The sequence below is a fragment of the Martes martes genome (genome assembly GCF_963455335.1).
Source record: "Martes martes genome assembly, chromosome: X".
Taxonomy (NCBI): domain Eukaryota; kingdom Metazoa; phylum Chordata; class Mammalia; order Carnivora; family Mustelidae; genus Martes; species Martes martes.
This window is the reverse complement of record NC_137897.1, coordinates 54,940,835-54,962,560: the sequence shown is the minus strand read 5'-3', so window position 1 is coordinate 54,962,560 and position 21,726 is coordinate 54,940,835. Positions and strand designations below refer to the sequence as shown.

The following is a 21,726-nucleotide window of genomic DNA, read 5'->3' as shown; positions in this document are numbered from 1 at the left end:
TACATTATATATAGTTTATATACATAGTATCTCACACTGGATGCCGACCCCCCAAAGCAGCACTGGGCCTGCTCCAGGCCATTCTCACCACAAAGCCCACCCCCCCACCCCAGGTGGAAGTTTTTTGAATCAAGAAATGACACACCCCGAGTCCCCCTGGAGAGAGCCCCCACAGGCATTAAAAGAAACAATCCACTTCCTTCTTTGTGCTCACTGCGGCCTAGGGGAGCCTCCAGGCCTGGAGGGAGGCCGAGGGAGAGCCTGGGTAGCCTAGGACTTCCTGGTATTGGGCCAGTCCTGAGCCTTCCAGTACAGAGACCACTCCAGGGAGAATGCCTGGGGGGAGGGGGAAAGAGTTCTGATGGCCCCTAAGGGGACTCTCTCCCCTGCCTGGCCGGCCTCCTGAAGGGGGCCCAGCACTTCCAGTCTCGAGTCTGGGGGTAGAAGAAGGGAGGGGTCGGTGCAGGACAGAGGCTGCTCCACTCCCTCACTCCTTTGAGTCTGCAGGTCAGGGCTCGGTCACCTTGGCCAGATGACCTTCCATCTCTGGGCCTCTGGGGCTCGCTCTAAAGTTCTCTGACTCTATTCGTATCCACTGTAAGTTACAGAAAACACACGTGCTTGCACAGGGATCCAACCTCTGCTCGCCTCCAGGCTTCTTAGCCCTTTCCTGCTTCGGTGAAAGGAATCTGGCTCAGGATGGATGAGGGGGGCCAGAAGGCAAAGACGACATTTCCCAAGGGACCAGGAGGTGAACAGCCCCCAGTGGCTGCCTTTTATGCCGGCCTTGGCTGCTGAAGCCCAAGCAGCTGGCCAAGGCCCCAGCCATGCAATTCTCCTTCAAACCTCTGCCATCTGCTTGCTCACAAATGTCCTCATCCCATTCCCCGTGCTAGCCCCGGCCCTCTGATGAACTCACGTCAGCGCCATTTCAGACCGTAAATCTATTCCCACATCCTCTTGCTAGTAAATTGTTTCACCACGTTGTTGATGAGTTCACTGCAACAGGGTCCCCAGCTGTCTATTGCTTCTGTCCTCGCCTCCTTCCCTCTAGTTCCTTTGGAGGGTTCACAATGAAGACAGGGTCCCGTGCAAAAGCCTATCACCCCTATAATCCCCTCCCTATCTGGACCTCCGGATGGGAGTCAGAATGTCCTTTAGGGGTACAGTTAGGAAGCCTCCTCCTCCCCTCTCCTCACACACATCTGGCTTTAGAGCCAGGCCTCTCTCTGGGGCCTTTCCTCCATCAGGAGACATCCTGGTAGAACAAAGCCCTCCGTGGGATGTAAGGAAGAACGAAGGAGCCACTGAGTAGCTGTGGGAAGTGGACCAGCTCCCGTGACCTGTCTGTACGGTAACCAGTGGAGGCCCTTGCCCATGGCAGGGGCTCCGGTACCCGATGGGTGGGTGGAAGAGCATAAGGGGTATAGTTCTGGGGGGTACTGGAGGCCTGCTGCTTCGACATGGTGCCAAGACAATTCTGACCACAAGAGCCCTAAGGCTAATGGCAGTTTCCCAAAGAAATGTCCTACTCTTTTTGCCACAAAGTCCCCAGGAACCAAAAGAACATCAAGGAATTACCATCAAGGAACGAAAACAAGCTCCTCTGGGTTTCTCTCTGGGATGCTGAAGGATCTGGGGTCCTTATTCCCATTTTTGTTGGTTCTCTCTAGACTGCAAGTTCAACACAATGCTGCATAATGGAATAGCTTTGGAGGCGGACTTGGCCGAAGCACCGGGCTGTGGCTTAAACTGGTGGGGATCCTGGAAAAGCACTTCAGCTCTCCCGGCCCTGTCTACACAATGGGATTCATAGTATCCTCAAAGGAGAGAATGAGAAAGTACTTTCCAGACTTTAAGGAGAGGTTCCCTTCAGTTCTTGCTACAACTCAGGACTGTCTAAGGTACTTTCCAGGAGCCTGGGCCAGATGCATGCCTCAAGTTCACCCCACTTGGGGTTGCAAGGCTGTCATTGGCAACCAGACAACGGTGGCATAGCCTGCCACTCTGGCCTGGACCTGCCATGGGGCGAGCATTATGGCTGTTTGGAAAGGGAAGGTACAGTGGAGAAATGAGTACCAGTTCTTGGTGGATTTCAGCTGCCTGAAGGGTAAGTCCCTTCTCCCCTCCCCTCCCCTCCCTTTTCCCCTCCCCTCCCCTCCCTTCTCCTCTCCTCTCCTCTCCTCTTCTCTCCTCTCCTCTCCCCTTCTCTCCTCTCCTCCAAAGGAAATTTGTTTCAGGAGCAAAAGTAGCAGACTGTACAACGTTGGCCCTCCCCAGTTTTGGGCTAGACTCAGCATCCAGAAACCAGGCTGGCCCCCAGCAGTGAGAGATCAGGCCCTTGAATGGTCCCACTATGTGATCCAGTGGGGAACTTGGGGTTGGGGGGTGGGTGGGTGGGTAAGGGATCTTTGGACCTGGCTACAGGGCAGAGCCTTGCCTGATGCCTAGATGCTGCCTTCTCTTGAGCCTGGATTCAGGTGAATGGCCCTGGAATCTCTGGTGATTCTGCTATGGCTTTCTGAAGCCAGAGTGAGGAAAGGTGGGTCAGCAGGGCATTGGTGCCTGTCCTTTTGGATAGCACCTAGGCTCAAGGCCACTTAGGTCACAGCAACCTTGAGAAGAAAAAAACCCACTTCTTGCCCTTTTGGGGTCAGGCAGAAAATTTCTGCCTTGCTGATGCCTAGGGGGCAGGCTGGGGTTTGGGAATTTTTGTAGGCTATTGTGGAAGCTGCCTAAGTATTTGAATTTGAAGGGATTCCCAGAGGTCACCCAGTCCAACCCTTTGCCCCCAGACACAACTCGACTAGATGAATATTTGTGTTGCTTAATAAACGGCAAAGACTCTTTGCACCCAGGTCATGCGAAGAGTGTCCCAGACTCACATAAGCACAGGTCCCAGGGGAGGCACCTGTCTTAGACAGAGGTAGGCTCTGTGGAGAAAGAAGACAGGAGTTCTGGTCCGGCTGGGAAAGGGGGCAGTTGGAAGGGAACCCAGAGATTTTTCTGAGTGTGGAACATGGTTGTAAACAAAGTGGAAGACACGTGGCCCCAAGTCTGCCTTCAGGTTCTTGCGCAGGCGCCCGGCAGGGGGGTGTGGCCATTCCCTGCCAACCTCCTGTCCCCCAAAGCCCAGCAAGTTGCTGTGGGAAGAGCTCCCCTGCCCTGTTCCCCTGGACCCTGAGGCTTGGCAGGTTTCTCCCTGGGTGTCTGCCACCAGTGCCTGCCTTTCCCCTCCCTATCCATCTGCTTAGGCTTTACCACTCCCCTCCCGCCCCACCCTTGCCCCCAGCCCTACTCAAGAGAGGAACAGCAGCCCCTTTAGGGTCAGAGGCTTGCCCCCACAGTCTGGAGTCCACTTTTGCTTTCTCTTGTCTGCTGCCCTGGAATCCCCTCCTTAGTGCAAGAAACAATCATTCTGACAAAAGCGACCTTGAGGTTGAAGAGTCGAGCCATAAGCCAGCTGACATGGAGCCAAGGAAGAAGGTCCTGCTTCCTACAAACCCTGGGGCTCCATCAACCCTCCTGTGAACGCAAGGTCATTCTGGAAAGTCAAGCGGGCCTCCTCATCATCCTGGAGTCACCGGGGAATAAATAGCCCTGGATTATCGATCTCTGTGGCTGTGACACCCATCACACCTCATTCCACAGCAGCACTGAGAGGTTCTGGGAGTCCCGGCTCCCAACTCTGGGGCAGGGGCAGGAGCATGGGCAGAAGGTGGGGGGAATCTAGGATGCAGGGGCCTCGCCCAGCCTGATGGCCCCAAAGAAGGTGGTGTGCTTGCTCATATTGATGGAGATGTCGGCATGTACCATCTTCACGGCAATCTTCTGCCTGGCTTTGAGGAGGCAGACCCCTGCAGTGTAACAAGTATTGTAGTTGGTCTTGCCTGTCTCAATGCTGCGGGTACACTGCAGGAAGGGCTTCTCGTCCACCACAACCTCGTAGCTGGCGAAGTCGGTGAAGTTGATGTAATAGACCTGGGTGAGAGGCAAGGAGAAGGGATTGGGGGAGAGACAAAGGAGATGGTGGGGCCCTTCCCTGCCCAGGACCCACGGGACCTTCTCGGAGGAGCTGGCCCGTACACCTCGTGAAGGGGGGCAGTGCCACCTGAGGGCGTGTTCGCTGGTCAACAGGAAAGGCAAGATGATGGGCTGATACACCCCACTCCCTCCGCACTCCGTGGGGCTCCGGTGGCTGCAAATCTCTTTGCAAAAACTCGCCAGCTGTCAGCTCTGTCAAGGGTAGGATCCAGGCCTTTCTCACTCAGGTAGCTCCCCCAGCCCCTCCCCTGCCCTCCACCCTGCTCAGCCCCAGCAAGAGGCAACAGGGCTCTGCGCACAGTAGGGGATCAATCAGTGCTATGGACAAATGGATACAAATTGACCTCCCATGCCGCGCCCCAAGGGCTATTCGCAGCTGACCTTGGAAGTTGCTGATTCCTGAGAGAGGGCACGGTAACATCTTGCCATTTCTTTGGCTCTTTAGGCTGCGAGCTTGCAGCTCACCCTCCCCCGTGGCTGAATTTCTCTCCCGGATTTTTATGGTGCCCCTTGGCCCCCTGATGATCAAGGAAACATATCCCCAGAGAGGGTGGAGTGCTATCCACCATAAATGAGCTAAGGAATTTGGAAGGACAAAACCTAGGCCCCTGACTTTACTTTGTGGCCAGAGGGAAGTGCCAACCCATGTTCACTGGCTTGCTTTCAAGGGGGATTTTCCCAGATTTCAGGGCATTCAAGGCCTGAGGCCTCTCCCAATCTATTCTGGGCGTGGAAAATAACCCCACCCCAAGCTTTGATTCCCCACCCCCCCACACACAAAGGAGCTTAGAAGAAATGGGCTATGCCTATAGGATTATACCCATGTGCCCCCTGGAGATTGACACCCCCACCCCCCCGCCCCGGGTGGCTATCGGTCATCCTCAATCACTTTATGAAAGGTTGTTCCCTCCATAGGCTCTTCAGGAGGGAATAGTGTATACAGGTGCAGTATTTCTATGCCAGGATGGGCTGATCGAATGCTTGTTAACCCATCTTCTCCGGCCACTCTCCCTAGAGACCCTTCTGTTGGCTCTGTAGTCCTTCTGTCCATCTGCCTACTCACTGCCCACCCCACAGAAGCCCCAGCATCAGGGCTCAGCTAACCTCTAGTTCTGAGGCAAACAACCGGGGCTGGAGTGGCTGGGCAGATCTAGGAAGCAGATCCAGTGTGGGGCGGGGGAGGGCAAGGACAGAACCCCAAGGGCTGGGAGAATGGTGGCAGGATGGAGGACGGAATGGACAGAGACACAGAAAGGTGGACAGGAGAGGGAGAAAGAGGAAGGAAAGACCATCCCAAATAAATGGCTTTGAGGTGGAGAGAAAGCCTGCAGGAGCACTATTTAATGTGAAGCTAGTGGTGTCGGGGGGGGGGGGAAGGGGGTACGCTCAGAGGATATATACCGACCCAGAGATGGAGTTTGGCAGTAGAATGGGGCAACGAGGGCCTGGGGCCCAGCAGAAGGGGATCAGATGGCGGGGGTGTGGGAGGGGCCCGTTTGCAGTTTTTCAAGGATAACCGGCTGTGGTGGGGGGACCCCAACCAAAACGGGCCCTTCTCTCTTTCCCCTTTTCAACTGCCTCCCGGCGTAGCGCCCCCACCCCAGTCTCCCTAGAGAGCGGGAAGTTAGCGGGTCTTGGCTGGCTCCACAGTGCCCCTATGTGGCCTGCACCGGATCTGCATTCTGGACATAAGAAGAGTTAGGCCTGAGACCGTACTCACTTCTACCTGACTATAGATGAAGTAGGTGCCGTCCACCAGTACCTCCAGCTCCCCGCTGCGGGGATGTAGCTTAAACACCTTGGGGTTCATGGTGATGCGAGACCAGTCATTGAGCACTCCACCTGAAAGATCTCAGTATGAGAGAAGGGCAGTCACTCAGTACATGTCTGAAGAATCCGGGCAACAGAAACAAGAGACAAGGAGCAGCACCCCTCCCCACCCCCACCTAGATCCCAGCACAATGTGGACAGCCCCGGAGGCCAAGCTGTTCACTTTCAGAACAGCGTGTGGAAGCAGACAAAGCGTTCTGTTTGTTGAGCAGCTGCCAGGCCTGCCTCAGTCCCCTGGGGGGCCTTGTCTGCCTCCTTCCCTCCTTTCCTGACCCCTCCATCTAGAAGGGTCTTTAAACAACACCTTGCAGCTGGAATTAGGGGTGAAGGCAAGAAGAGAGTGAGCATGCTGCCCTATTTTCTTTGTTGTTCTGGGGCCTGCGCAGGCAGCATTCAGACACTGAGTGGCAGGCTAGGTCTTATTATTCCATTCTATTTCTCTAGCCCTAGCTCCTGAATCGTTTTCACCCAAGGAATTATGTTGTGAATGTTCATCTTTCGCTAGTCTCAGGAGGCCTGCCTCTCAGAGGTGTGAGGAAACTGGCCTTCTGGAATAGGTGGTCATCTTTCCTTGAGGTGACAGTGGGTGGGACAGGAGTTAGGAAGAGATACCCTGGTGCAGCCCCTCCAGGCGACTGCTCTGCTTGGTGTCCTTCCACCCCTCCTCCCTCCCTTCTGCTTTCGCTGCAACTTAAGATCAGCATAAACTACGATTAGGGATTGGCCCAGAGGGTTGGAGCCGGTCTTGTCGCATGGTAGTGGGAGCAAAATCCATAGCTTCGGGCATAGACTGAGTATGGAGGCCACCCGTCCACCCAGACAAATCTATTTCCTGCCTGTCTCACTCCTCCCTGGACAGATGGTGATTATGGCCCATCCAGGGCCCCAGGGCCCAAGGCACCTGGTCCCGGCAGGACTCCTTGGTTTTTGCTACTGCTCTGTTCCTCCTTCTACTTTGGAGGCGATTAAATTTCAGGCATCCAGGTGGCAGTCCAGGATGTGGCTAAGCCTGATCATTAGGGCAGCTCAGCACAGCCGGTTCAGGGCAGACTGGACTCTTAGGAGCTGTCCCCATGCAGCAGGTTTCCTAACCTTCATTTACTGTTTCTGCACTTGGAGCCCCTCTCTTCCTCTCCAGGCTCCTTAAGCATCTGGCATCCTGGCTGGCTTGCTGCTTCCTAAGGGTCCTGGGGCGGGGGCTGGGGAGGTCAGGCATTTTAGGCTGTGTGCACCCTGGGAACTGGACATTATTTCGAAGTGCTGTTCTTTTTTTTTAAAAAAATCTTTTTTTTTAAAGATTTTATTTATTTATTTGACAGACAGAGATCACAAGTAGGCAGAGAAGCAGGCAGAGAGAGAGGGGGAAGCAGGCTCCCCGCTGAGCAGAGAGCCCAATGCAGGGCTCGATCCCAGGACTCTGGGACCATGACCTGAGCCAAAGGCAGAGGCTTTAACCCACTGAGCCACCCAGGGGCCCCTCGAAGTGCTGTTCTTTAATGAATGTTCATGTCTCTTTGGGGGAGAAAATGAACCTAATCATTCAGTGGAGTGTACGCACATCACTGAAGGAGCCCAGCACCATGGAAAGACTCAGACAGACATAGTTTTGAATCCAGCTCCTACACTTAACTGAACTCTTGGGCCAAGGAATTAACTTCTCTGACCTTCAGTTTCTGTCTCTGCAAAAAGGAACTAATACCTGCACCACAGGGTTGCTGTGAGGAGCACAGGAAATGAAAGACAAGGGGCACCTGGGTGGCTCAGTCAGTTAAGTGGCTGCCTTCAGCTAGGGTCATGATCCCAGGGTCCTGGGATCAGGCTCCCTGCTCAGCAGGGAGCCTGCTTCTCCCTCTTCTTCAGTCCCTCCTTCCTGTTCCTGTGCTATCTCTCCCCCCCTCTCAAATAAATATAATCTTTAAAAAAGAAAGACAAAAGAATGCATGATGAAAACTCCAAAGGACCATCCAAATATAAGGCAGTATGATTTCTTAAGGTATTATCCATTCTCACTGGGACTCTGGTTCCCCATCTTTTAAATGCAGGGATTACATTAAGTCAGTTTTCTTAAGCCCCTTAAACCTGTTTCCCCTTCTTACAGATACTAGCATCTCATACTCCCAGGAGAGTCTGGCATGCTTCCTCCCTCCCCCAACCCTGGGAAATGCTCCCTCCACCTGTTTTCTGCGGAGACCCATCAAACAACAATTTACTTTTCTGTAGTTTTACCTTCTCTAGCATGTATTGTGAAGATGTTGATCAAACTGTACATGTCCCCTTGGTGACTCTGATACCACTTCCATCTGCCAAGAATTCCCCGCCTCCATGATGTCTCAAGTCCCTTTCCGCTTCCTTATGAGTGATTCTAAATGCAATTTGTGTGTAGCGACTGGTCTAGGTGCGAGCAATTACCCAGGACAGCCAGCAGAGGGCAGACGGAGTAGCGAATGCGCCCCCCCCCCCCCCCCCGCCCAGGTTACTTCCAGGGGCCCACGGAGGAGCTAGGCTGGTGATTCTTTGAAGGCTGCGAGTAAGGAGGACAGGAGAAGCTCGTCTTAGGGAGGGAGCCGACTTTGACTCTTACCATTCTTGACTTGAATTGCTGACCCTTGGCCCTGTAGATGCACCACAGCTGGCTGGGAGGATAAGGACAGAGAGAGTCGTCACTGAGAGAAATGGTTGCCTGCTTAACCACCCGTCAACGTGTTCCCACCTCTGACTTCCAGTCTCCTTTCATTTCTCAGTTCGGATCCCTTTCTCCCGTCCTGGGAGGCCAGCGAGCACATCTCTGCTGGTGGGTCATGTGATTTGCAGCTCCGCCCCTTCCTGGCTAGGTGACCTCAGCGGAATGTAATCCTCTCACCCCCACCCCAAGTCTCATTTCCCTAACTGTGAAATGGGGATTTTAAGACTCTCTGTCTGGCCTCTCTTACAGGGATGTCTGAAGATCAAATGAGGTGACAGATCTACAATTCCCTGCAAGCTATCAAGCACTCTGCCGCCATGTAGATTTATAACTGTGGCCAAACAGCTGTGGTGAGTGAAGGGGGCTGAGATGAGCCAAGGCAAGGCAGCACAACTTGCCGATACAGACAGATTAGGAAGCTCAAAGACAAGGGAGGAGCCCTTCAGGCCTTTAAGGCAGAAGCCCAGGCTGGGTTTGGCCTGGAGCTGGTTGGCTGATTTTCAAGCTCCTGATCCCTGGTGGTCTTAGTGCCCACAAGGTGTCTGGTGTGGGTGGGAGGTCGTAGGCTTGGGTGGTTAGGCCTGACTGGCAGCTCATTTCAGGGTATGACTGCGCTTGGATACAGTGACCTTCTGTCTTCTGTGCGGGGGGGGGGGGGGGTGCGGAAATGGCCATGGAAAGGCTGAGTTAAAGGCAGGCCCTTTCTATTCCTTGGGATGGGAGGGGGCTGTGAGTGAACAACTTTGGGACCATCCCCCAAAGGGCATCTTCACAAACTTAACAGGGAGCCACTGGCACGTGGTTCTAGCCTTATGGCCTTCCCTCCTCCCCAGGAAGAGTGCAATTCCCAGCCAACCTGGTTTTCTCGCGGTCCAGCTTTATCAGCAGCACCTGCAAAATAGGACAGGAAAATCAGAGGGCATGCTCCTTCCCTTTCTCTCTCCTCAGCTAGGCAGCGAATGGCAGTGAGCCTTGCTCTGGGCAGCCAGGCCCTGGGATGGGAGAGGATACCACTCCCTTCTCTTCCTCCTCCCTGATGTGCCTCCTCAGTGGGCCCAGCGTCCAGCAGGGAAAGTGGACTCTGGCTAACGCTGGCTCCAAGGCAAGCCTCACTGAGCACTGGTAGAGACAGAGGACACTGCCACCGAGTGACCCCGTGACCCCGAGATGGTGCCCTTTGCTTCTTGAGTCTTTTGCTCCCTTTCTTTCAGGGTCCTTGTAGAAAGCATTGCCGTTGTAAATATCTTGCTTCCTTAATCGCCTCTCTCCTCCCCTGGGACCTAAACTCCGTGAGAATGGGGCCCACTTATCAATATATCTCTTGCACACAGAAGGTGCTCAGTATCTGTAGAAAGACTGGGATACAAAAAAACAAAAGAAACAAACAAACCAAAAACCTCTAACTCCATCTCTTATGGTCACGGTAATGCTGATTAGCCCCATTTGAACGCTGAGTCAAAGAATCTGAGTCCTGCTACAGAATTTTCAGACCCAGAGAAATCAGCTGTGTAAAGAGCCCATTTCCTTAAAGCCCCAAGAAACAAGAGGGGAGCAGCAGGAGGGAATAACAACTGACCCAAGCCCTGGCAGTATGACTCCTGTCAATTCCAAATAGGTGGGTTTGGATTGGCATCTCTACCTTCCGGATGCCCTTCTGGACCCAAGAGGAATGACACAAAGAGATTTGATGCTATTTGAACAGGCACTTGGCTCCTCAGTCTTAGAGACAGTGTTTGCTTCTTCCCCAGCCCCGGTGACTTGTAAGTTTCTAACTCCCTGGTCACCAGTGACTGTCTACCTCTACGGGAAAGGCCCTTCAGAGTTCATGGGATGAGACTGTTCTAGGGCTCATGATTTTCTTCCAGTCCCCAACATTCCTCTCCATAGCCTGTTTCCAATCAGACATAAACATTTGGTGCTACATGCTGGAAATCAGAGCAGACCAAATCCATCCCCCAATGGAAATATAGTATAAATCCTTGGGCCCTCTGGTTCTGGCTTATGGGAGTTTCCCGGCTCACTACAGGGAGGCCTAGAGTCAGGGAGGGCTTGTAATGGAAAGGTCAAGAGCAGGCAGGGTTAGAGTAGGTCAGGCCCTACTGGCTTGTTCAAGTCCTAGCTCTCAACTGAGATAGGAGACCTGTTCTTCTTGTTCACCAAAGCCATCACCACCGTTGGAAAGTGCCCTCAGGATCGTCCACACCTGCTCTTTTCAAGTACTTGCAAGGAGCCTAGGGGCAGGTGGAGAGGCAGAGGAACTCACCAGAAGGTCCCTGTAGGCCAGGGGGTCCCTGAGGACCAGGGGGACCTGGAGGGCCAGGTGGTCCCATTACAGTTGTTCCTGGAATTCCAGGAATTCCTGGAATCCCTGGGGGTCCCTGGGGTCCTGGGGGTCCTGGAGGTCCCGGAGGGCCATTGGGCCCAGGAGGTCCTGCCTTCTTTCCTAAAAGACAAGATTCAGTGTTACATTTGTAGTTATTGACTCAAAACAAATATACTGTCAGGACTTCTACAGACTTCCAAGGACACAAAGTCAGCCCTTTGGGAATTCCTGCTGCTAAAAAGGTGAACACTTTATTATACAACACACACACACACACACACACACACACACACACACACACTCCCTATCTCCTTTCATGAATAATTATTTACAGAGCTGGTTTGAAGATACAGAAATAAATGACCTTGAAGGAGCTCAGTCTACTGGGGAAACAGACACAGTCACAGGAGAGTCTAAGTACCATATTAGTAGTAGGGACAAATGCTTAAGAGGTCAGAGAAGGTTTCATAAAGGAGGTTACCTTTCAGAAGAGTCCAAAAGATTAGAATTACCAAGTGACCAGGTCACCTTTTTGAATGGAGAATTGGGCTACCGTTGAAGAGTGGGTTTTCATGTTGGGTGCCCCATTTGGAGGACTTGATGCCATGAGAAGAGGGAGCTAGGAGGACAGCCTGACCTTGGGAATAATATCAACACCAGGAAGGTTTCCTACAGAAGTTGGGATGTATAGGAACTAGGGGTTGGTATAGAGGTGGTGGTAGCTGGGAATGAGGAACGGGAAGGAATTTGGGAGATGAGAGGTAGGGGGTGGGGGAGAGGGAGGGAGGAGGGGGAGAGAGAGAGAGATGGAAGGAAAGAAGGGGAAACAGAGAGTAGATAAAGCCAAGGAGGCAGCTGGCAGTTTTTGCTTTTTCAGCTGACCTCTCTAAACCCTATCTGTAAAGATCTCTGGGAAAGGCAATTCTGTAAACTCTCCTGGTAACATGTTTCTGTGTTTATCACCCCCTCACTGTTAGGAAGTTCTTCCGTATATTTAGCTGAAATCCCTCCTGTGGCAATTTGAGCTTTTATTCTATTCTTTGTGTAGATAGAGAAGAATAGTTACCATCAAACACATAATAACCCTCATATGCTTACAGACATTAAGTCACCTGTCAACCTCTATTTTTAATAGGCTAAATAATCCGGCTTTCCAGCATCTTTCCTCTGAGGCCCTATTCTCCAACATATTACTAATTAAGCCCACCAGCTCCTTCCCTTTCCCTCCTCGCTATCCTTTCAGAACGATCCCGGCCCTTCTATTCCATATTCCAGTCCTTTCAACATTCCCACCAGGATGTAGCTATTTGACTGAGTCATAGCTGTGGTCTTGTACTAAAACCCACAGCTCCTGTTTACTTCCTCTGCTCTATGCAGCCCAATTCATGCACGACTGGTGACCCTGAGGGGGGTGTCTTTTACCTTTCACTACTTTCTCACAATTTGTGGAAATCCCGGGAACAGAAGGCTTTGACCAGACTCCGCGACAGAATTTCCACCTGTGGTACTGTCTGAGTTCTAAATGTAACCCTCTTAAGTCTCACTGAAACACCTCCTTAACAACTCTGACTCCTTGCTCCCCAGGCTCTTAGGAGAATCCTAAGATTTATCAGGCCCCCCTTTAAAAATAATGCCTCGTGTTCCAGAAACTCAATCCCCATGGCGATGCTATTCAAGAGGCCAGTTGTCCATGTCTAATCACATCTGCATTTGGTATGAAACAACGGGGTCACTGTGGGGATCCTGCCCTGAGGAGACTCCCTGTAGCCTTAGAGCCCTAGAGGCAGGAGGGAGCTTTCTTATTTTCCCTGCACGTAGCAGCCGCAAAAGACTGGATCTGCCCAGTTTCTAGATTAGCCAATTTCAAGATGCTGAACAGGAAAGCCATCTCCCTTCAGATTTGGGCAGCTTCCAAGTCAGGCTTATTCAGCACCCAAGTTTCAATTCCAGCTAGTGCAGTGGAAGGAACCCAAAATCTGTAGTCAGGAGATAAGGCTCGAAGCCCCAGCCCTGCCACAGATGCACTTTGGGCAAATTCCTTTCTCTCCCAGAGCCTTAGTTTCTCACTGCTGAAATGAGGAGTTTGGCCTTGATGATTTCTCTAAGTTTCCTCCCAAGGTTGAGGTACTGTAAGGAAGACTGACTGACTCCTGGCAGTCAGGAAACTTCCCTAGCCTGATTGTAAGGTCTGCTTCTCCCTCCTTATTCTCATTCTCCCTCTTCTTCCTCTGTGTCTACTGGCACAGACACAGAGAAAGGTGCATATTAGACTGTTCTATGTCCCAGAATTTCCAGGCCTAACTGACTTTGAAGCTGGAGGGTGTTCTGTGGGTAGGACAGACTTCAGTGTCAAGACTGTGACTCTCCTGTGATTGCTAATGTAATTCTGGAATAATTACAGCCAGAAACTCCGCTAGTCAAAGAGAATAATGGTTGCAGTGAAAACAGAGGATTTTCACTTGTGAAAATGTTAGAGGACATTTGGGAAAAAGTTCCTGTTCTGCAGCTGGTCCTCTTTGCTCCTCTGTAACTAGGTTTAGGCAAGTGTACTTCTCATACTTGCATCCTTACAGAAAGTTGGCCCAGAGAGGAACAGGTACAAAATGACCCCTGGACAAGAGGTTGACTTTAGAGGATTGAATTCCTTCTCCAGATTTCCTGATGTTACCAGAACACTTCATGATACAAAAGCCCAGAGACTTCTCTACTTAGAAAATTCTCCAGTGCAGTCTTAGATGACAGAATTTTCCAAGCTAAACTTCACTAATCTTTTAGTGAAGGCCAAACTGTTGAAAGAACAAATAAAAACAAGTGAACGAAAGTGAGGGTGGGGGGAGGGCGAGGGAGGGAGGGAGAGGGAATGAACATTAGCAAGTTAGTTGTAGGAGGGGAAAATTCTATTAAAGATGGAAATTAAATGAACAACTCAATTTACCTCTTCAGGCATGTGCCTATTCACTGTGTCCAAGGAAATCTGTATTAAATGGCTTCTAAATCACTTTCAGTCAAAGGAAATGTTTAAGGCCTATGCGCATTCTCCTTCTAATAATGGCCCATATACAAGGTAGCAGTGCTGGGCAGTGATCCGAGTCCCTGCCAGAGGCATTGGATTCTCAGAATTGTAATTATAGGGCTTCTAGCCTAGGCAATTGTCTTCTATTGTCACTAGCAAGTATGTTCTCTCAGTGCTCACTCATTGAATGACCCTACAACTGGTTGCCATTCCCCACCACACACATGACCTACACTTGGGTACATTGCTAGCCTACTTGCTGTTGCCCCAAACAGGCCCCATTCTTTCATGCTTCTGAGGGATCTGAGTATGCTCTTCCCTTTGCTGGAATGCCCTTCCCCCTCCATTTCCCCCCATCCTTCAAAGCCCAGGTTAAATGCTGTTTCTTTTTTTTTTTCCCTGTGATGTGGCTCCTCACTCCCCCAGGGAGAATTACTTGCTCTTTCTTTGTGCTCCCACAGCACACTGTTCATGCTTCAATGAGAGAATTTTTGATACCATACTGTAATTATTTGTGTGTACTTCTACATTCCAGCTACACTGGGAGATTTTTGAGGGCAGGCACCATTTTTCTTTATCTTGGTATCTCTATTCCTGACAAATATAAGGTGCTTATTCACGGTCCAGTGAATGAGTGAAAAGAAAAAAACTAGTAGCTGTAATTAGAGTGTTTCCAAGTCTACCTATTAAGAAGGGAAGTCACCCTTGGACTTGTTTAGGAGCAGAGGGTATCCTTGTCAAAGCCAGGTGAGCTTTCTAGGTTTACTACAATTTCCATTTTAAAGGGGATGTGACAAAAGTTAAAAAGTACATGCTTGATAGAGTAATCAAAACAGGATGGTACTGGTACAAAAACAGACACATAGATCAACAGAACATAGTAGAAAACCCAGAAATGAACCCACAATTATATAGTCAATTAGTCTTTGACAAAGCAGGAAAAAACATCCAGTTAGAAAAAGTCTCTTCAACAAATGGTGTTGGGAAAACTGGACAGTGACATGCCTAAGAATGAAACTGGACGACTTTCTTTCACCATACAGAAAAATAAATTCAAAATGGATTAAAGACTTAAATTTGAGACCTGAAACCATAAAAATCGTGGAAGAGAACATAGGCAGTAACTTCTTTGACATTGGCCATAGCGACATCTCTCTAGATATGTCTCCTGAGGCAAGGGAAACAAACAAAAAAAATACACTTCATAATAAAAATCCTGCTTTTGCAATGCAAAGGAAACAATCACAAAACTAAAAGACAACCTACAGAATGGGAGAAGATATTTGCAAATGACAAATCTGATAAATGGTTAGTATCCAAAAATCTATAAAGAACTTTTCAAAGGCAATACCCTCAAAACAAATAGTCCAATTAAAAAATGGGCAGAAGACATGAATAGACAGTTTTCCAAAGAAGACATACAGATGGCCAAAAGACTCATGAAAAGATGCTCAACATCACTTATCATCAGGAAATGTAAATCAAAACGTAATGAGATATCACCTCACTCCTGTCAGAATGGCTAACATCACAACACAAGAAACAACAGGTGTTGGCTGGCGAGGATGTGGAGAAAAGTGAACCCTCTTGCACTGTTGGTGGAATGCAAACTGGTGCAACCACTCTGGAAAACAGTGTGAGGTTTCCTCAAAAAGTGAAAAATGGAACTGTCCTACAATCCAGCAATTGTACTACTAGATATTTACCAAAGGATATAAAAATGCTAATTCAAAGGAATACATGCACCCTGATGTTTATAGCAGCAGTATCTGCACTGGCCAAATTATGGAAATAGGCCATGTGGCCACTGGCTGATGAATCAAGAAATAAGATTTGGCATATATATGCAATGGAATATTGCTCAGCCATAGAAATGCATCCATTGCAATGACATGGATGGAGGGAGAGAGTATTATGTTAAGTGAAATCAGTCAGTCAGAGAAAGACAAATACCATATGATTTCACATGTATGTGAAGTTTAAGAAAAAAAGAACACAACCAAATAACCAAATGGGAAGAGAGAGAGAGAGAGAGAGAGAGAGAGAGACAGACCAAGAAACAGACTCTTAACTATAATCAACAAACTGTTGGTTACCAGAGTGGAGTGGGGGGAGGATGGGTGAAATAGGTGATGGGGATAAAGGAGGGCACTTGTCATGATGAGCACTGGGTGTTGTGTGGAACTGTTGAATCACTACATTGTACACCTGAAACTAATATAACACTGGATGTTAACTAACTAGAATTAAAATAAAAACTTTAAAAAAAGAAAAAAAGAAAAAAAAGGATCTATTGAGCCATGGAAAGACATGGAGGAACTTAAATGCATATTACTAAGTGAAAGAAGCCAACCTCAAAAGGCTACATACTGACTTGGGAAAAGGCAAAACTAAAAAGACAACAGAAAGGTCAGTGGTGGGATGCCTGGGTGGCTCAGTCTGTTAAGCATCTGTCTTCTGCTCAGGTCAAGATCCCTGGGTCCTGGGACTGAGTCCCACATCAGGCTCCTTGCTCAGTGAGGATCCTGCTTGTGCTCACTCTCTCTCTCTCTGACAAATAAATAAATAAAGTCTTTAAAGAAAAAAAGAGAAAGATCAGTGGTTGCCAAGAGTTGGGGGGAGGCAATGATGAATAGGCAAAGCAGAGAGGATTTTTAGGGAAGTGGAACTATTCTGTAAATACTGTAATCTATGGGAATCTATGTCACAATACATTCGTCAAAACCCTTAGAATGTACAGTACCAAGATGAAGCCTAATGTTAACTATGTACTTTGAGTGATGATGATATATCAATGGAGGCTCCTCGGTTATAACAAATGTACTACTCTGGTAGTACATAATCTGGTGGGGGAGGCTGTCCCTGTGTGGGGCAGGAAATATATGGGAATGCTCTGTACTTTTCCCTCAATTTTGTTGTGAACCTAAAACTGCTCTAAAAAATAAACTATTAGAAAAAACTGACATGCTGAAAAAATCAAATGTACTTTTGTAAATACATAATATCTTGGTTAATGGCCAGGCCCACTGGAGAAAGTTTTCCTCATTGACCCCAGCTCTCTGGCTGTTTTCCAACTTTGCTCGGATCAGGTCCTCAGGAGGCCAGGCCAGTCCTCAGCTTCTTTACAACAGGGACACAGGTTTTCCATGTAGGCTATGGTACTGTGAGCCACCAGAGTACCCTCGTGCTCAGAGAAGGAGCAGGCTGCAGCTGAAGCCAGTCTCTTTGGTCTACTCCGGGACTGATAATCTACTCTATAAAGCTCCAGAAATCTTAACAGAATCATTTTACTTAAAGCATTTTATTTTTTACTTTTAAAATTTATTTATTTGACGGGGCGGGGGAGGAGAGAGAGGGAGAGAGCAAGCACAAGCAGGGGGAATGGCAGACAGGGGAAAAGCAGGCTCCCCACTGAGCAAGGAGCCCAATGTGGGGCTCGATCTTAGGACCCTGGGATCATGACCTGAGCCGAAGGCAGATGCTTAATGACTGAGCTACCCAGGTGCCCTGATCTTTTATTTTTTAAAGGATTTTATTTACTTATTTGAGAGTGAGAGAGCAGGAGCATAGGGGAGGGGCAGAGGGAGAAGCAGACTCCCCACTGAGCAGGACCCCAGGATCATGACCTGAGCCAGAGGCAGACACTTAACCGACTGAGACACCCAGGTGCCCCTACTTAAAGTGTTTTAGTGAAAATCATTAATTTCACTTTATTTTCTTTCCAGGTCAGAACACAGAAATAGTTACTTAAAACTGGTTTTGTATTTGGTTTCTTTTTTTAGTCCTAAGGAGTTGACCATATAGCTTAATTCTGTCTTTTGGAACTTGTTCTGTTTTTTGGGTTCTCCTATTCAAGTATGCAAGTGCTTGTACAAGCTCTTGGGCCAGTCTTGTTGCAAATATATTAGAAACATACTGACCCAACAGTGGCACAATGGATCTGCTCAACCAGAAGCTTCTTTGAAAGGACCAAAAGATCAGGGTATTTCTCCAGCTTTCCTTTTCCCATCACAGAGAAAATGATATTGAAACCCCAAAGTGAGAAATACTTTCTCTGACTATCTAAGGCATAGGATAGGGATAGCTTTAAGGCCAAGAATGGCGTACTGACATCTCTCGGGAGGTGGTATACCTAGTCCCCACCAGCTGCCTTAGGACTTAATTTATACTTGATTATTGATTCAATAAAGGAGGGTAAAGAAAGGAAAAAGGAAAGGGGAAAGAGTAAGGAAGAATGAAGAAAAGAGATGTAAATTTAATTGTATAAAAGAGGGGGCAAGAAAGAATAATAAAAACAACTTTTGTGTACTGCTAGAGAAGCAATTTCATGAATCATCACTGAAAAACAATGTCTACTTCTTGTTTCATGGAAGCTACCATACTCAAGGAGGTCACAGGTGATTGACTGAAACAATGGACAACCAACACTGAAAGAATATATAAAAATCTTACTCCCTTGTTTTTTTTTCCTTCTAATTTTAGAAAAGACACGAGAACAATTTTATAAAATCAGGAGCTTAACTTACCCTTTTTCTTGTTTTTAACTGGACCTGTTAAAAAAGAAAATGGAAAATTAAGTCCCTGGAAATTAACATAAAGTGTTTATTCTCCAAGACAGTCATAGGAGAAACTCCGAAGACACTGCAGATTTTGAGGGAGCCCCACACCAAGGGTCAGGTCATTGGCAAGGTATCTCCCAATTATCAGACCTCTCCAGTCTGTTTCTGTTTTTTTGACTGTTTTAACAAGAACGTTACAAGAAAGATTTTCCCACAGAAAACTCTTTCAGTCTCCATCTTTGCAGTGAGGGAATGGGTACTTCTTTGTAGAGATGAAATGCCCATAAACGCAGAACTCAACAACCTTAGGACGGCATTCCATTAATTCTGCAAGTCCTGAGATTGAAGAGTCACGCATTCAGGTGAAGAACTGGTATGAAGTCTCCTGCATTGAAGCTAAATGGAAAAGAGGGTCATTTTCACAGAAGGAGCAGCAGCAGCAGCAGCAGCAGCAGCAGCAGCAGACTCTGGAGTCACTTATTGTGATTTCAATTGTTAGTTATTAAAGCAGTGTGACCAAGATACATTCATGTGGGTACCACATGCACTCTTGTTGTAATTGACTATAAGTTAACAGACACTTTAAAAAGAAGTGTCAACAGTTTCACTGACAATGAAATCACAGGCGTTTTCTTGGAAATTGCTTCTAAAGAAAACAATTCTAATCAATTGAGGATACTCAATGGGAAAACCCAAGGCTTTTGTTATATGGTTAGGTGACAACCACTCCTCAGACACACACTATTTAGGTATCTTCCACATATGTTTTCCCCTCCTGGGGACCCAATTCTCTTCATTCTGTAGGTTGATTTGATTTTCTTTAGATGCAGATGTTTAAAATCTGTTCCAAACTCCCATGAAGATACTATTGGACATTAAACCGTTGCCAGTGTCCTCAGGAGCTTACAAAAAGAACACCAAGCATTTGTATATTGTTTTATAACCCATAAAACCCAGTTATTTCCATTTATCATCTCATTTTATTTTTACAACAAGCTTAGAATGATCTTTACCTATAAGAGCAGGCTCTATCAGAGGCATGCATAGGTCCCTTGAAAACAAATGTCTGTGTGGCCTTCCCTTGCAAAAGAATTTTATTTTCGTAACTTCCCTGCTAAATTTCACGTGTAACAGTAGGTATTATTATGTGCGTGGGATGTTTTAGGTTGGGTTCAGCAACTTGCCGCACCGAAGGTCATCAGTCCCCATTGTTTTATCCTCATTGCTCCTCCTTTTTCTTCCTCTCAGCCTTTGTCTTCTTCCTTCGCTGCTTATCCTTTATGTGTTTAATGGCATTGAGAGTCCTTGATAATGTGCATGGGGGTTCTGGCAAGGAAGCACAGCTGTGCAAATACTACAAAGATGGAACAACTCAACATAAGCAGGGCCACCTCTTTGACCAAAAACAAAGCTATTGGAGGAAGGCTTTATGAAGAAAGGCCCAGCCCCATCAGCCAGCTACCAGCCAGCGAGCCAGCCACCTCCGCGGGGCAGAGCAGTGGGGTCACAGAGAGTGCAGCGACACTGCACTCACAGACCAGCTGTGCTAGCCCTGGACAAGGTTCTGACCATTTCAGCTGCCTAAAGGTTCAGTACTGTCACATCACCCTTCAAATCAGGTTTTGAGGAAATCAGATCATCACAAGCAACCAGTCTTCACCCAGCGTGCCTCTGGAAGGCAGCAAGCTAAATAAGGAAACAACTCTACCTGAAAAGACCGTTCAGTTGGATACAAAAATATCAAAGAGGGGAGACAAGGAATTATATTGGCTATTTGAGAAAAAAACCAACAAACCCAAACTTCCTGGAGAAAGTGTGACTTAAATCAACAACTGAAAAGAGGGAAAGGGAAGTTAGAATTTTTTTTTTAAACTTCTGTTGGGTTTACCGGGAACCAACTCATTGTACGTATATAAATGTGTGCATACATACATACATACATACATAAAAGGGGGAAGAAAAAAGGAAAAATTTATTTTTTAAACAAAACTAGCTTTATTTCACTTTTTTTTCAGTGAATCTTATTTTTAACTCAGGTGTATAACACCTATTCAACAACTCTATATTATATGTTATGCTCATCACAAGTGTAGCTACCATCTGTCTGCATACATTGCTATTATAATATTATTGACTATATTCCCTATGCTGTATCTTTTACCCCCATGACTTATTCATTTCAAATAGGAAGCCTGTATCTCCCACTCTCCTTCACCCATACTGCCCATCTCTCTACCCCTTTCCCCTCTGGCAACTCTCACCTTGTTTTCTGTATTTATAGCTCTGATTCTGCTTTTTATCTGTTTATTCATGTTTTACTTTTAAGATTCCACATGCAAGTGAAAGCAAATGGCATTTATATTTCTTTGTCTGACTTATTTCACTTAGCATTTATACCTTCTAGGCCCATCAGTGTCACAAATTGCAAGATCTAATTTTTCTTCTGGCTAAGTAATAATATTCCATATCATCTATTGATGGACATTTGGGCTGCTTTCATATCTTGGCTACTGTAAGTAATGCTGCAATAAACATAGGAGTTTTTGAATCTGTGTGTTCATTTACTTTGGGTAAATACCCAGTAGTAGAATTACTGGATTATATGTTATTTCTATTTTTAATTTTCTGAGGAAACTCTTTACCATTTTCCGTAGTGGCTGCATCAATTTACATTCCTGCCGAGAGAGTACAGGTCTCTCACTTCTTTCCCAACACCATTTGTTGAAGAAACTTGTCTTGCAGCTTTAAAATTGTTTTCTTTGTCACCATATTTTGCCATTATAATTCTAGTATGTCTTGGGTGGATCTGCTTTTATTGATTTTCCTGGGGGTCTCTGTGCCTCCTGGATCTGGATATCTGTTTACTTCCCCATTAGGGAAGTTTTCAGCTATTATCTCTTCAAATATATTTTCTGCCCTTCTTTCTCTCTCTTCCTCTGGGACTCCTATGATAGAAATGTTATTATGTTTGGTGGAGTCACTGAATTCCCTAAGTCTATTCTTGTAATTCATAATTTTCTCTTTTTCAGCTTGATTACTTTCCACTACTCTGTCTTCTAGGTCATTAGTTCATTCCTCTGCTTCTTCCAGCCTGTTCATTCTATCAAGTGTGTTTCTCATTTTGTTTATTGAGCCCTTTATCTCTGTTATGTTATCCCTTATCTCTGTGTTAGGGGTCAAACTCATGTCTTTCACTCTTTTCTCAAGTCCAGAGAGTATCCTTATGTTCATTACTTTAAATTCTCTATCAGGCACATTATATCTGTTTCACTTA

The 21,726-nt window shown here is 47.5% G+C and overlaps 1 protein-coding gene across 8 annotated transcripts in view; it reads right to left on the bottom strand.

The window, feature by feature from the left end:
* Positions 1-3,729: 3,729 nt before the first annotated feature.
* Positions 3,730-21,726, bottom strand: part of EDA (ectodysplasin A) — a gene marked incomplete at both ends in the record, with an annotated part of 430,893 nt that continues 412,896 nt past the window's right edge. Inside the window, 6 exons of one of the 8 annotated variants that reach the window (XM_080795672.1) lie at positions 3,730-3,981; positions 5,765-5,886; positions 8,456-8,507; positions 9,414-9,448; positions 10,821-11,000; positions 18,420-18,474. In XM_080795672.1, coding sequence (XP_080651798.1) covers positions 3,730-3,981; positions 5,765-5,886; positions 8,456-8,507; positions 9,414-9,448; positions 10,821-11,000; positions 18,420-18,474 — 696 coding nt within the window. Of the gene's footprint in view, positions 3,982-5,764; positions 5,896-8,455; positions 8,508-9,413; positions 9,449-10,820; positions 11,001-18,419; positions 18,475-21,726 lie in introns of all 8 variants that reach the window. The other 7 variants (XM_080795674.1, XM_080795673.1, XM_080795679.1 and 4 more) reach the window with 7 other exon arrangements.